General features: G+C 33.2%; 1 protein-coding gene and 1 long non-coding RNA gene across 3 annotated transcripts; one reads left to right on the top strand and one right to left on the bottom strand.

The window, feature by feature from the left end:
- Positions 1 to 7,885: 7,885 nt before the first annotated feature.
- On the bottom strand, positions 7,886 to 12,177 carry LOC107942221 (cell cycle checkpoint control protein RAD9A). 2 transcript variants are annotated; one of them, XM_016875856.2, is made up of 10 exons: positions 11,944 to 12,177; positions 11,454 to 11,573; positions 11,250 to 11,358; positions 10,579 to 10,830; positions 10,397 to 10,509; positions 10,116 to 10,180; positions 9,061 to 9,329; positions 8,836 to 8,992; positions 8,395 to 8,438; positions 7,886 to 8,302 (listed from the first exon to the last, which is right to left on the bottom strand). In XM_016875856.2, exons 1-10 carry the CDS (start codon positions 12,046 to 12,048, stop codon positions 8,166 to 8,168), a joined length of 1,371 nt encoding a protein of 456 aa, XP_016731345.1. In that variant the 5' UTR covers positions 12,049 to 12,177; the 3' UTR covers positions 7,886 to 8,165. The 2 variants fall into 2 exon arrangements, with proteins under 2 accessions (XP_016731345.1, XP_016731346.1); XM_016875857.2 differs by having other exon boundaries at positions 9,061 to 9,311.
- Positions 12,178 to 13,771: 1,594 nt separating this feature from the next.
- On the top strand, positions 13,772 to 15,492 carry LOC121209339 (uncharacterized). The gene is made up of 3 exons (XR_005904469.1): positions 13,772 to 14,188; positions 15,086 to 15,262; positions 15,371 to 15,492. It is a non-coding gene; the product is annotated as an uncharacterized lncRNA (long non-coding RNA).
- The last annotated feature ends 668 nt before the right edge of the window (positions 15,493 to 16,160 follow it).

Here is a 16,160-nt window from a genome sequence, read left to right as displayed (position 1 = left end):
TTAACAAAATGGGGAAACATGACATGAATTGGAAAATAGAGCATGAAGAATATATTGTATTACGGAATGACAGGATGGGGTAGAGACCTCGGATGGATTATGCATCTGACTTGTGGCCTTCAGAGGTGTACCAACTGTAGTACATGGCATGTGGGAATCGTTTTTTATTTGTTGAGCCAACGATGCTAGTCCCTCCACACATACAATGAGTAGGGCACTTTTGTACCGCATGCCACATTAACCTCTTGTACCCGAACTCGAGCGGTCTTATTCATAGTTGGGATTATGAACTCGTTTAGATTATCTACTGAAGTAAGTTGCCTTTCTCATAATTTAAAAATTCTTACAATGCCACTTATCTTCAGTTTAAACTTAGACAATTAATGAGCTAATATTTGCTTGTCACAATTTCGCTATGCATGCAAAATATAAAAGATAGAAATACAAAAAGCATAATAGTGAAATGTGAAATTAAATTTATTTATTTATTCATTGTTCAAATAAATAAAAAACAAGTACGTTTATTACAATATGGGCACATTTCCCAACAGTTCTTATCATCCAGACTTGGGGGTCGATGATTATTTTCTGGGCTCGTCAAGCTATGTATATCAGTCAGAGATTCTCGGTTCCAATTCTAATCATCCGGATCTGAGATTATCGATGAAGTTTGATACCTTCAGCCCATTACTACTATAGTATTTGACTCCTCATGGGCAAACCTTTAGGACATACAATTTCTCAAGTTTGTTTAACCCACCCCAAGATTCACCGATGGATAATGTGAACAATTTTCCGGGTGAGGGTAACAATGACCGCTGCGAGCACCTTCAATGTCAATGTCAGCACCACAACAGTTTACCCCAACAACGACCACATTAAACCATCAATTTTAGGGGGTGTAACATTATCTTTACTGCGTTTATACTATAATTTAATTTTCAAGCTTATATGGTTTAAATTATAGCAAATATTTGACTTATTTTTATTCGACTTAATTTCCAAGCTTGTTTGACTTAATTTTATTGAACTTAATTTTCAAGCTTGTATCCACCACAAATATTACATTTTAAAACACAACTTCTAGGTTAATTTTTTTTACTAAATTTTTTTTATTTTTTTAAAGCAATATACATGCCAAAATATAAATATGAAAATTCCATCATAATCATAACTTTTTTGTTACAAGCATGAACATGAAGTATATTAATTCATATTCCACTCGATCGTGACAATTATCTAATATGGAAGGTTCGATGCGGGTATTTATCTCGATTATGACTAGCTACTCTACACATGCCACAAAATTTATCGTCAATTTTCTACCTCATTTCTATTTCATTACATATCTTGGTGACTTGTGGGTGACCTTTTTGGCTTTTTATGTAACCCATTGTCCGGAACAAGCTCGAAAATAAACGAAAGCACTTCTTATGTAAATAGATCAGGTAGGACGAAGAACTCATTTCCCCAAACACGCAATGTGTGTTCAAGAGTGTACACCTCATTGATATATTGTTCAGCATTGATTGGGGTGCGGGCACAAGCTGCAATGACATACGCACATAGGTAATGAAGTGATTGGAACTTTTCGTAATTGCACGGTCTGTTTTAGAAATCAACTCCGTAAGACCTAAATGGGATATTGGGTTAACGACCGATGGACTCCGTAACTCAGAAAGTTTTTAAATGTTGATAATATATTTATACATTCATCGTCATCGATCTCCAACTGTTTGCACTCATTGTCTTCATGAAATCTTTGATAAACATTTATCCCGCCTCCATCTGGTTGACTCGTTTCAGCCTCATTCTTGGCATCAAGGTTACCAACCTGTAAAACATAGCTTAAAAAACAGATGAAATTAGAAGATGTTGTATTCGCCTCAATACGGAGTTAACCACTTCTACCAGGTTGGTGGTCATATGACCATATCAAGCATCATCATCAAAACTTTGAGTCCATTGCCACCACTCCATGGTACCCAGCCACTCTCGAAAAAAAGTATTTGTCTTACATTGCATGTCACCCTCAAGTCTGGTCTTCCTTTACCTAAAAAGGTGTGGCTCTAGCTTGTACGTTGTATATGTATTAAGAAAAGACAAATAACAGTTGCCTATTAATTTTTTGAAGTATTAATAATTTTTAAAATGTTGAAACTAAATTTTACTCATTTTCACAACTTTTCTTTTCTAGTTTGCATTCTTGTAGTCTTGGTGGAAGTTAGTCGTGATGTGTTGAATGCAGTAAACGGATCTCCACAGAATACTAAAACGCCTAATCATGACAATTATTCCCTTTGTTCTATCGGATATGATGCAAATGTTGTCATTTCTAACAACATATATCCGTAAGTTTGTTAAAAAGAATTCACATTACTCTATGTTCTCATTTTCAACGATAGAAAACGCTATTGATAGCAAGTTCTGGTTCCCGTCTTTAACAACTGTAATAAGTAGGATATGCATATATTTTTCGTATAGTTAGTTCTCATCAACCGTACAACCAGATTACAGTGGAGAAATGCACGCACGCATAGATCAAACGTCGAGAACATCCAATGGAAAACTCTTCTTCCTAATTGTAGTTAGTCGTCTGGATCATAATAAGGTTGTGTTTGTATCTTAATGACAGTCTCTAGAACGTGCTCCCGCATAGCAGCTATCCACCCTTATAGCTCATTGTAGGACCCATCCCAATCTCCGTACAATTGCTTCATTGTCATCTGTTTAGCTATCTATGCTTTCCGATATGACACTCTATATTGGAATTGTTCTTGCATTTCAATAATCAATACCAAAATAAGAATAGTCAACATGTCCTTCACCATTGGCATGATACATGTGCAGATATTTTTGGAATCAAGTTTGCGGTGATTTTGCGTCATACGTGTTGAAGTGCATGTGCGAGGCCCAACAAATTTCCTAATCTCCCACATTTGTGACTTCTGGATAAATGTTGCTCGTACCTGCCAATTGCAGCCTTCTGCTGACTCCAACATTCCCTAATATAAAATGTCGGTTTAGACACAACAACTTTGTAGTCAATCGACACATTCATGCTATATCACTTAATGGCAATTACACATTATTCCTTGGTTGCAAATTTTTGGCCTACAAACAACTCCTTATGTTTGGAATCTGCGACAAACCGGTGAGTAGGTAATATATCAAGGTACTCCAGGAACTCGGATGCATGCGTCACATCGGGATCTATGATCGATATATGTGCCCCAGGATCATTACGTATCATAGTGCCTCGACTCGGGTTCCCGACTGAAGACTCTTTAACATTCCCATCGTCATTCGCGCATTTGTCATCGATATCATCCGGGACATCGTCTAGATCGGGATCACTATAATCTTCAACCTCGTGATCAGAAGAACCATTATTATCATATCCATCATCGTCATCCGTATGAGTCTCAATCACCACCGGATGTATTTGTAAACGGGGACTCGAGTTAAGGTTCTTAGGTACAGGTGGAGTATTAAGATCGATGTCTATACTACATACAATAGATTGCCTATCAACGTATGCTATCGGAATCACTGTACATGGATCTTGAACTCCACATTCTTCATCTAATGAAGTGGAATTTTTAGCTGGCTCCATATCAGTTAACTCAGTAAAAATTTAATCGAATCAGTTTGGCAACTCTGATCCCGACAACAAAGTACGACCATTGTCTCCACGTCTTCATCGTCTACAAGTTCCATCCCGGTAAATTTGATAGGATCTGTCGAAATTGAAAATTTGTAGAATAGTCTCGAAATTCTCCTCCCACAACGTCTAACAATTTTTGCACTAATAATTTCTTTCATATCATCAACCGAGACATTTTTATTAAATCTCATTGCTATTTTTTGGCGATATTCAAATATACATCTAACTATTGTTGTCAAAATTACTCTATTGAAATAAACGCATACGAAAAATTGATTACCATATTCAATAGTAAACTTATAAAAATAATTAAATTTCTAAATATTTTATTCCAAAATAATATACTGGAAAAAAATAAAATTCATATATATTAACTTTAAGAATTCTTCTTTGTTTTCTCTTCTACAACCAAAATTTTTCCTCTTCTATTCTTATCTTTAAAAACGTTAAGAAAACATTGCTTAAATAGTACTGGGTGCCACCTCTCTCACTTTCCGCCCCATTAAACCCGTATTTTTACCCGATGTTACTTATGTATAGGGAGAAAATACTAGTGCCGCCTCTCTCACACCCTCCACCCTTAAAAATATATATATTTATAACACATCATTTTGAAATGATGTTTCAATGATCAAGTCAGATAAAATTAAGTGCCGCGTCTTCCATGCCCTCCACCTCTCAAACATACCATATTGGTAAAAAGTGGTATTGGTTATTTTTGTATTATGTAGGTAAAAAAATTGAAAAATCCACTTATCCCAATATAATTACTATAATATCACTAAATATTGTAACTTTTCAAAATTAATAATTGTTTAGCATATTCTGATAAAATGTATAAAAGAAATTAAAAATTTTGACATATCAAGTTAAGGATTTGAAAAGTTGGGCTCAAAAATAGTGAAATTATACTATAGGGATTAATAAATGAGTTTTAATTCAATTGGTATGTTGTCAATGCAAGAGGACGTGGATTTGAATGTTCTGAAGCGCATTATCCTCTTATTTATGGGTTGAGGAGATGTTATAAATAGTTTTAAATTTTGTGTCAAAAAAAACAGAAACTATAGTGAGATAAAAAAATCAAATAACAAATTAATTATGAAAATGATATGAAAACTACAGTAATTATTGATTTCGCCTGATTAACTAGCAATACCTCCCTCACTTCACTTTTTCAATCATCATCAGCCAAGCATAGGTTTGTAAAAAAAAAATAGGCGGCATCGATATAGATTCTAAAAAAAATACTTAATCAGCACAAGTAGTTTCACTTTTTTAAATAGACAAAATGTGTCAATTAGTTTCACTTTCCAAATTTCTCTTTTAACTTAATTCCCCCAACAGTAAAATAAAACGATAGCTGATGTGTCAATTTGTTTCACTTCTCAAAGTTTCTCTCTTAATTTAATTCCCCAGAAGTAAAACAAAACAATAGCTACCGTGTCAGGCCTCTTTTTTTTTTTTTATTCTAACAAGTTTTTTAAAAATTTACAATGTTTTCGGTGTCTCAAACGACATTAATATTTTTTTAATGTGTATACTCATAAAAATATAAATATTTTTAAAAATATATATGATACCATCTGATATAATAGCAACACCAATAATTTTTTTAAAAATATCATGATTGGGCAAAAAGTAAAATAATACTATTAATGTATCAATCAACACCAGGAACATTATAAAACACCTCATTTCTGTAATTAATTAGTTTTCCACTCATTTTGTATTTAATTTTTTAATATTATTTTTATAAAAAAAGCCCAATTTTGACCAAATATGAATTGACAAATGGTGAACACTCTCTAGCAAATGCATATCTGGCAATTAAATGTGATGAAACAGTCAAGTATTCAACCATCCAAGCAATACTTACAATCTAACGTGAAGTCCACTTACATGAGCTAAACTGATGATAATTTGAGGTCCAACATTCAAAAATGGTGAGGCATAGTTGGATAAAAAAAAAAGCATTGTGGTAACCATGCATTTACATCCTCAACAATGGGAACGATGATTTTAAAATTCATTTTCTGAAGCAACAAAATATTCAAAGAAAAATGTAAACGACGTTAGCTTCAACGTAATCAGCACGTAGCCGTTGAAAATGTAGGGCCAAACAAAGATCACCATGATCGTCCTAAAACTATACACACTTCGAGCCAGGCTAGCTGGCTCTTATCGATCTTCCCTTTCGTCTATTTAAAAATAAAATCCATACTGGTCTCCCATTTTTTTTATAATAATTAAAAAAGAGTTTTTTATAAAAATATCCAAAAAAATTTCTTATTTATAAAAATAACCCACCTTAAAAATCATGTACGTAAATTATCTGTTTTGAACCGTGAACAACAATACCACCGTTGCTATTGATGGCACCACCCATCACAATCAACCAATAATTAGCCCATAGCATTAAAAAATGATTTCTTTGAGTGTTGCTATTGACATTAACGGCACCAATATAAGTGCACATATCCAGCTGTTTAAAATATCTATATTTCCTAGAAAAAAAATTATTTTTTTAATAGGTACCGCTAATGTCAACTGCACCACAAAAAAATCATTTTTTTGGCATGGGTGTCGCTGTTGTTATTGGTGGCACCTATTTAAAAATATATTTTTTTCAAAGAATATAGGTATTTTAAATGGATAAATATACATGTACGTATATTGGTGCCGCCAATGTCAACGGCAGCACCCAAAGAAATCATTTTTTATTTCAAGGGGGCCAATCATTGAGTGATTATGATGGGTGATGTTGTCAATGGTAACGGCAACACTGAAGTTTACTGTTTAAAACGGATCAATTACGTACATGATTTTCAATGTGAGTCATTTTTATAAATAATCAAAATTTTAGTCATTTTTATAAAAAAAAAAACCTCAAGAAAGAAAACTCTCAATGCACCAGACCCCAATCTATGTGTAGATTTCCAAGATTCTGGAATCAACATCCTAAAACGCAATATCCTAAACCCAGTGCTTAAAACTGTCTAAATCTTGTCTAGATGAATCTGGCAATATCGTATCATCAAATCTAGTACATTATTTATATAGTGTATGCGTATAGATTCAGATATGAATATCAAAATAAAATCTTTTAAATACATATAATAGTGAACATGTTTGAATCAAACAGATACTCTAAACTCGAGTAGCAAAAAGTTCAACAACCATTTCAAGCTTTTTCCAGTAATGGGATTTCCAAATAGTGGATACCATTAGCTTTTAAGGACAAACCTAGAAAGTACTTTAGTGGATATGGTAAAGGCAATCCAAGTCAAAACAATCTAAGCATATGGCAGCTCTTTAAATTTCCCTTCCCCCTTGAACCTCAGTGGTCTAATGCTCTTCTCAAAATAAAACACAGTAGTTATTGGCTTAATGCAATGGTCAAAACTACAAATGTCCTTAAGTTCAGAAAACTTTATCAAGGATGAACACCAAAAGTCGAGATCTGAGATATTTGCTTCACATTTATAACAGACAATAACTAGCTACAGTGACTGCAAAGTTTTAATAGTGGATAACCCAGGTCCATTCTAGAATCACTTACCAATTCTACATTCTGCTAGTATAACTTTGGGAGCGGGATCAATTAGCCTCATTTACCATTTAAGTTCGGACTACATGCCAATCTAAAAATATCCCTTTTTTTAGAAAGAGAAATCTTTGATTAGACAATACCATATCAACTGAAACCGACATGCCAATTGTAACGTTAGGTCCAATGTAACGTTGTTTGGTGGATGGAACTAAATGGAAGAGAATATTAACTGATTTTCAGATGATGTGATTTGATGTCTAGTTTGCTTTTCTAAAGTAATTATGAGGAGAATTTTCTTATTCCCTGCCAAAAACACTATGAAAATCTGAAGATGGGTCTAGTAAATAGAACTGAATTCTGCACTAAGTTGATAAGTTCATAAGCTACGGCACATGAATTGTAATGTTAATGAAGGTTCTAAGCACCATAAAATGAATATTAGTACTCAGTGTCTATTCTATAAAAGCATGGTTATTAGTGAATTGAGAACTCTTCATTAGTTCATTTCAATACCATAAATGGTATTTTTATCTTAAACAGATAAAAGCAAACCGGCAAAAAATAAGACAGATATTATGACAGGTAAAAAATGTTATTCTCCAGCCCCTGATGTTTTGACAAACTTATTGCTATCAAAAAGACTTAACAAACTGAAGGAATCTACATCACCGAATGTTTGAATTGATTGCACTACCCGCAAACATATACACAATCAAATATTAAAAAAATGTACTTCTAATAAATTCATTTTGAAGGATATCAGATTATAGATCCTTCTATGCAAACACGGAACAATTATAGGAAAAGAAAAGCTACTGGAATTAGTTCAAGGACAGAAAGCTAAATGAGAAAGAAGGGTATTACTTACAAGAAGACATGCACTTACATTGGAGAAATCAAACAAGTAACACCTAGCATTAAGAGGTATATGTCATTAACCGATTATTACTGTTCTTCATAATATGGTGGTGTTGACTGAACACATAATTCGTTCTCATCATCCCCATCCTCCTCCTCATTTGCATCTACCCAATTACTCGGATGACGTTGTGATAACCCATGCACATTAATCTGGCTCCTACCTGAACAGAACAAAGAAAGCGGGGGTATTGTCAATTACTTTGGAAGTGAGTAAAACATTATAAAAGTACAAATAAATAGTCTTTTGACTAACCTTGTGCCCCAGCCTCATGGTCCTTTTCTACTTGGTGGCGGGTACTATAGACAGTTAAGAAAACTCAGTCAAAACAGTCAAAAGCAATTCTACTTGAGAGATTCCTGCGGCAGAGTTTATAAGAACTGGAAAATCATCAAAGTTCAGCATTACAGATTTCCTGCAGGAGTCTTAAAACAAAATTGCTTGTGATGAAATTTACAATAAATAAGATCCAGTTATGTCTGTAGATGACTGCAAACAGATTGGGATTTATACTCTGTTCACTAAAGTATTTGTAAAAATGGAGGTATGCTTGCAGACTGACATTAACGCCAATGTGAACTGCACATACATATACATAGAGAAAGAAAAATTACGAGCACGATATGACCAATAAGAGGACTTAGTGATTAAGCTTAAATAGAGACACAGAATATTTAACAGCAATATTCAGGATACAAACTAGGAGCAGCAGGAACACTTTCTTTAATCGGTGCATCTTTTGTAATATGCATCATGCTAATCCTTTGAATATCCCTCTGTTCACTAGCATTCAAGTTCTGCTGTCCTTTCACTTGCCTTTCTTCAACCCCATTACTGCTTTTTGCTGCACTTCCTGATAACAACTATAATGCATGAGATTCTGCATGAACACAGCATCATAGAATGATGGTGAATGGTTACCTGAGAGGTCAGACCATATTCTGGTGTGGTCCGATGGATGCTCAGGTACATTTGACCTAACCCTCTCTTCTTGTGCTTCGGACCCTGTCCTGTGCATTGCCTGGTTATGTACAGTCGTAGCAGCTGGTGCAAGTTCAGAGGGATTGCCTTCATGCAGCTGTGATATAAGCATGGTTGCAAGTACAAGTGTAACATCAAAGTTTGAGCCAGAGCCATCATCTAGGCCAAATTTGGGTGCCAACAAAATCGGCCTGTTTCCAAGTAAGCATCTATTAAAGATCAAACAGACATTTTTGCTTATTGTGACAATGGCATTTAGCAAGTGGGTAAGACTGATAAAAGCAATCAGTAATTTTCATATTTGTGCATTTTGCTTTGTCCCAGCCGAACTGGTCAAAATTTTGTACACATTTTGGGTTAAGTTTCATAAACTTCTAAAATCCTAATAGTTCATTGGAAATTCAGATAGCTATCTTATAGCAAATGATTGGTATTAGAAGAAGAATTGATGCAACAAAAACAGATGACACAAACTTGCTATAAGATATGGCTATCCGAATTGCAAATGTTAGGATATAATCACCTGATGATGTGAAATGTTTTACATTTCAAAACAAGTTGTTCTATGAGTTGCTAAAAACAGACATTTTTGCTTATCGTGACAATGGCATTTAGCAAGTGGGTAAGACTGATAAAAGCAATCAGTAATTTTCATATTTGTGCATTTTGCTTTGTCCCAGCCGAACTGGTCAAAATTTTGTACACATTTTGGGTTAAGTTTCATAAACTTCTAAAATCCTAATAGTTCAATGGAAATTCAGATAGCTATCTTATAGCACATGATTGGTATTAGAAGAAGAATTGATGCAACAAAAACAGATGACACAAACTTGCTATAAGATATGGCTATCTGAATTGCAAACGTTAGGATATAATCACCTGATGATGTGAAATGTTTTACATTTCAAAACAAGTTGTTCTATGAGTTGCTAAAAACAGATCTATAACGTTGCACTAATGCATGGAGAATTAAAATCACTAAAAGAATATCTTACTCGCCAGCTTTGTCAAGAAACAAGTGTATGTCAACCTCGCAGCCTTCACAAAAAGTAAGGAATGCCTGCATTTTAGTTTTTCTTTTCAGGTAACGTAATGCAAACACACCGATGACAACTCATGCTTATGAAAGAGCTTCAATGGAAGAATAAAGATTTTCATGTTTTTTCTTTTTCTTTTTTCTTTTGGCCAGATAAAGATTACCATGATTAAGTTGGATTTATAAAACAAAGAAAATCAAGTTGCTGCAAAATCTACATTCTGGATCTCGATTAGATACCTTTAATTCCTTCATACTAAAAGTAACATCTACAGGATCTCCAATGTGAGTATACTGCACAAACTCTTCCAAAGGATCTATCCAGAGTTGAGTGTGCAATGTGGAATCATTCTCTACATAGAAAATGGAAAAAGTAAATTCTTTTTTCACGTGAAATAGAAAAAATCAAGATTGCTGTGTACCTTTTGTTGGATCTATATAACATCTAAGCTCAACAGCTTTTCCACCTATTTCACTTGCAGCATCTGAAGGTAAGGACGTTGTCTCAGTTGCAATGATAGTAATTTCCTGAAGTGATGATTGAAAATTAGCTAGCAATCTGTTTAGATCACGAGGCCTAACTACCAAGTTACTTGGAAATCTTCTCCTATCAAGAGACAAGTGTTGTATGTCTGGTTCAACATTGCAGGTAATCCAATATGATTTTTTCATACCTGTCAAGCATATAAGATGAAAATATTTTTTTTAAAAATAAATCCATTTATGTGCAATATCAGAAAACTTGTGAGAATGACTCTTTCAAGGGGCAGCTCCCAAGTTTTCATAACTGCCACGTCGAGCAGAAAAACTAGATTTTCATGACTTCCCAGAAAAAGTCCGATTTTCTTTGGCTTTGTGGCTGGATTAATGAGCATAAAATTGAACTTGTATACGCATAGGTACATATAATAGACAATAAATTGATTGCATCCCAATGCTAAAACTAACAGCACAGCATGGTGACAGTTGCCATACTCAAAATTATAGCAAATTGAGAGATTATTAACATACATGAGAAACCCTTCGTCTCATTCCCATTCCTATGTTTGAAGATGAATGAAAAATATATCGGAAAATCAAATAAGCACTTTACCACTATAGCATGCCAAAGCCCACTGTACTTTCAACGCATCAGGATCGGCCAATTTCACAGTCAAGTGATCAATACTTGCAATAGGTGTCCTAAAAACAGAACAAACAGCCTAAAAGCACCAGGTCACTTGAAATGCTACCTTTTCATGATTCATCAAACAAATATTTAGAGAAGCATGGAAGCAGCGAAAGACAAAAACCATACCTTCAAAAGCACACTACACTGCACTTGAGTACCAGAAATTCTATAGGCATCAAAGAAGTTTGGCTTAAACGTAATAGATTGGTAGGCCGACCTTGAAGAATTGAGTGTATGAAGTGCAAGCTGCAAATATTGCCAAGTTTTCAGTCAATTTGTGTTGAATACATATATGGATAAAAATCCCGATTTGCAGAAAAGGTAGTATAATATTTTGTTTAGTTGCTGAGGAAAATTTCAAAATCTTACAAACAAATATCGAATATCCTTTCTACTACTTTTACCCAAATCAACGTATCATTTCCCTTCACTTTCCCAATCACCAAACAATACAATACAATAAACTAGCATTTAAGCCCCATCAAAACCCTAATTTAAATGCTTAAACCAACTAAATAAATCACTTAATTCAAATTATTTTGCTAATAAATCAATTGAACTAAAGAGAATAAATTCGGCAGTAGAGAGTAGGAAGGTTACGATAGGGAAAGCGTACCTGAGAAGGAGAAGCTTGGATGACGAGCTCATTGCCTACACGTGCGAGGCACGTGATCGAACGACTAAAGGTTTTGAGAGCGTTGTCGCTTAGACTCAGCTCCATCGCCTCCTTTTTCTTTCTTAAACTCTGAGTTCCACTGTATGAGAAATTTGAAAATGCCAAACTCAACCCGCTAAACTTGAGTTTAGACCCGGAAAAAGAGAGCGAATTCTGATTTGCGCTTGGCGGGAATAAAACAAAAGAAAAGAAAAAAAAAACAATATATATATGTCTTTTAATTTTCTTAATAGTTTGATTTTGTTTCCTTTTCAATTTTTTCATATTATTCTTTTTGTTTTAATAAAATAGTTTAATTTTCTGCTCTTTTAGGTATTATTTGATAAATATCTTTTAAAAATAATTTTTCCAGATAAATAAAAAAAGTAATTAGTAATTTTTATATAATATATTTTTATAACAATTAATTTTTATATAGAATTTTTAAGTTATAAGTTAAATAAAAAATAGTATTTGGATTGATTTAAGTAAAATTTATTTTTTAACATGTATTCCATTTGAATACCTCGATTCAAATCATTTCTGATTCTTCTTTTTTTTTATTATTTAATTTTAACAGTAACCTTATGTTTACGTTACCAATAAATTTTAGACATCCATGTGAGTTTCTTTCTCTCCTTAGAGGTTAACAGTTCTAATTTGATTGTTGCACGAATAGCCCAAACTAGAATAATAATATTATTGAAATTAGAAATTCTATTACAAATGTATGTGTGTAAAAATCAAGTATCTAGAATATAAAAGTGTGTTTTAAAATAATATATAATAAATAATAAAATTTATTATTTGAAAGTAATTAATAATAACATGTTAAATATGTAGAATATTAAAATGGGAAAATTTTGATTAATTTGCGAGTAAAACAAAATTTAAACACATAAATACATCACATTAATAATATCAAATGAGTACAATTGCTTATCATGTCATTGTCATTAAATTTGAGTTGGTGTCAACTCAATTAACAACATTATTAATATATGCAACTAATGAATATAATGAATTGTGCATATTAAAATAAAAACGTATGAAAAATATTAAAATGAAACTTTAGTTGAATAGTAAATTTAAGGTATTACAAGTCCAATTGTTGTGTGCTCAAATCTCACCCTAAGTGTATTTTTTATTGGTAACTTTCCAAATTGAGTATATTAAAATAAAAATGAAAATGATATACAATTGAAAATGATAATAACTTGTGTATAATAAAAAAAAATAAATAAGAAGTTTTGGTCGAGTGGTAAATTCATGATTTTACTAATCCAATTGGCATGGGTTTAAATCTTATCATATACATATTTTTATTAATTTTTGTTAAAATAAAGAGACTAAAGTACCCTCAAATAATATAACTTATTTTAATTACAAAAAGATATTTTTGTTATTTTCATAATCGATTTGGTGCGTGATTAACTCATGACACCAACTCAGTCAAGAACTTAAATAATAGTATAGATTAACCATTTGGGCTAAGCAACCTACTGCTGTCCAAGGTTTTTAGGATTTAACTAGTTAAGTCATCGATTTGTCAGTCTAATCGGTTCAACTAAAAAATCATTAGAAATGTTAAAAAATAAAAAATTAATTCAACCATCTATTCAATTTGATTTTTTAACCAATTCAATTAGACTCTGTTTGGTTAAATGTAATGGCATAGCCATTACAATTCAATTCTATGGGCCTACCATAAATCCTTGTTTGGTTTAATGAAATGTCTATTATGGAGGTTGCAGTTTAGCTTGCTATTCCTACTAACCACTGAATAGAGGCTGAATAGCATTCTTTGCCTCACCCTCTGAATTGCTATTCAGAGCATAGTAGGAATGCTGAAAGATTATTCTTTTTCATTTTTGCCCTCATTGTTTCATCATCTCTCCTTTTTGCAATTTCAACTCCAGCATCTATGTTCACTACCTTCTCCATTTACAAAGACTTAAACACCATTGCCCCTCACCAATTGTCTGTAGTTCTTTTCCTAAAACTTCAATTTCTCTTTTATTATCTTTAGCTTTGTCAATTTTTTCTTAATTTTTAAATTATATATAAAAAAAAGTTTGAGAATGTGGTTGGAGATCATCTGCGGAATCATCATTTACCAGTTGTTCCGGCACTTCTTTTATGGTGGCAACGATGTTTTAGATGTGGAAACCTTTGATTTTAGTGCTATTTTCCCCATCGCCAATCGGTACTTTTCTTTTCTTTTTACAATTCCAGCTCTTTCTGTACATTTTTCCCTTTTTTGGAAAAGAAAAGAGTTTTTTTGTTGTAATGATGGTAAACCGGTTGATGGGTATCTTTTGTTTAACTTCCTTTTTGCCTGTTCGGTATTGGTTGGAGCGAGCTATCAAGTTTAAATATTAGTTTTGGGGGTCAGCTATTTTTCGATACAAAATAGTTGTATTCTTCATTTCTTGATTGATGGGATGATTATATATATATAGCGTCTTTGGAATGTATAATCAATGTCAATATATTGAATAATCGATTTTGGGTATTCAGGTTTGCTTGACTATTGACCTGTGCTATTGAGAAGTGGTATAGTACTATAGTTCAAACTTAATGCAAAGATTGATTGCAAAATATTCAACTTAATCCATGCACAGTTTCAGAAATCTTCTAGGTACCTTTTGAATTGAAATCATTCAAATTTGCTAGCCTATCCCTATTTCTAGGACACACTTGTTTGTGATTTTAATCTGGAGTGGAGTCGTATAAGCATTAGGCAATATCTTGGCTGGAACAAAGTACAAAACTAGAGAATATGTATTGTGGCATCGTGGAACTATGATGGTCGATTACCGTTTAGTGAATTTAAAGTAATAAGATTACTCAAAAACGAATTTAAGTCATATTTGTAGTTTTTAAGTGTCTTACATCCAATCTCCATTGCATCTTTTGCTCGCATTACTTAGTTGGATCTATTGTTGTGGCTCAATAATATTTTCGTAACCTTGTTGTTTGCTGTGCTTTCTGAAACCTGATTGATGAATATCAAATTTCTTCATGGGAATGTGAAGCATATTTCTGCTTAGTTGTCTGTTGGAACTTTCCTTGATGATTTTCTTTTTCATCCTACATGTAGAAAAAATCTACCAGCTATTTTGGCCATGGATTCTTCTAAAGCTGGTACAGTGAAGGAATTGCCAGTGGGGCTAGATGAAGCTACCGAGGAAGAATATGCTTCCCAGTCTAAATTACTTACAAGAGATTGCTAATATCTTTAGCATCGACAAGGCATAGGTTTTTAAGTCTGAAAGTGGTAGGAAGGCTAATGTTTCTTCATCTTTCTCTTTTATGTTCCTCTTTTTATTTAAAACCAAAATGCTATCGCTGATCCCAATGTTGTTTTTTGAAACTTTTTGCGCAGGAATAGGATCCCAAGCAATGTTTTCAATTAGCCAACCGAATCTTTTGGCAAACAAGAAAAGAAAGTTTATGTTGTCAACTAGTATTTCGAAAGAAAGTAACAATAATGTAAACTTCCAATGGGCACCATTTCCTGTTGAGATGACAAGAGTGTCTATAACTGTTCCTTCACCATCAGGTTCCAAGCTTCTTGTGATTAGAAATCCTGAAAATGAATCTCCCACACAATTTGAAATATGGAGTTCATCTCGGTTGGAGAAGGAGTTCCGGATTCCCCAATCCACTCATGGCTCAGTGTATGCTGATGGCTGGTAAATTTCTTCTCCTGATGATACAGCTTTGCACACTATGTTAACATAGTCATTGATCCAGAAGTAAATGGTTTAAGTAACTTAAGTTGAACTTTCACCTTCATCAATGTAAATATGGTAGAAACTCTAGAACCGCTCATAAGAGCATCACTGCCTAGTTTTAGGCTTAATTTGGATGGGCGGTGTGTTTACCTCCGGTGAGGTTAAAAACAGCGGTGGTGGTGAGATTAGTTACTGTAGCGGTGAGATTGGATAATGTAACGGTGAGATTAGAAACAATGGTAGAGTGTGTGTTTGGATTCAAACGCAGCTGTAGCGGTGAGGTGAAAATAAAAAATTGACTATTAAGGACATCAGATTAGAATTGATATATAATAGAAGTTTTTAAATTATTTTACTTATATAAAATTATTAAAATATGTGAATTTATAAATTCATTTAATAAAATATTAAAATGTATCTTCTAATATTTTATTATAA

Source organism: Gossypium hirsutum, chromosome A11 (genome assembly GCF_007990345.1).
Source record: "Gossypium hirsutum isolate 1008001.06 chromosome A11, Gossypium_hirsutum_v2.1, whole genome shotgun sequence".
NCBI lineage: Eukaryota > Viridiplantae > Streptophyta > Magnoliopsida > Malvales > Malvaceae > Gossypium > Gossypium hirsutum.
The sequence above is the reverse complement of the archived record's forward strand: the minus strand, read 5'-3'. Positions and strand labels throughout refer to the sequence as shown.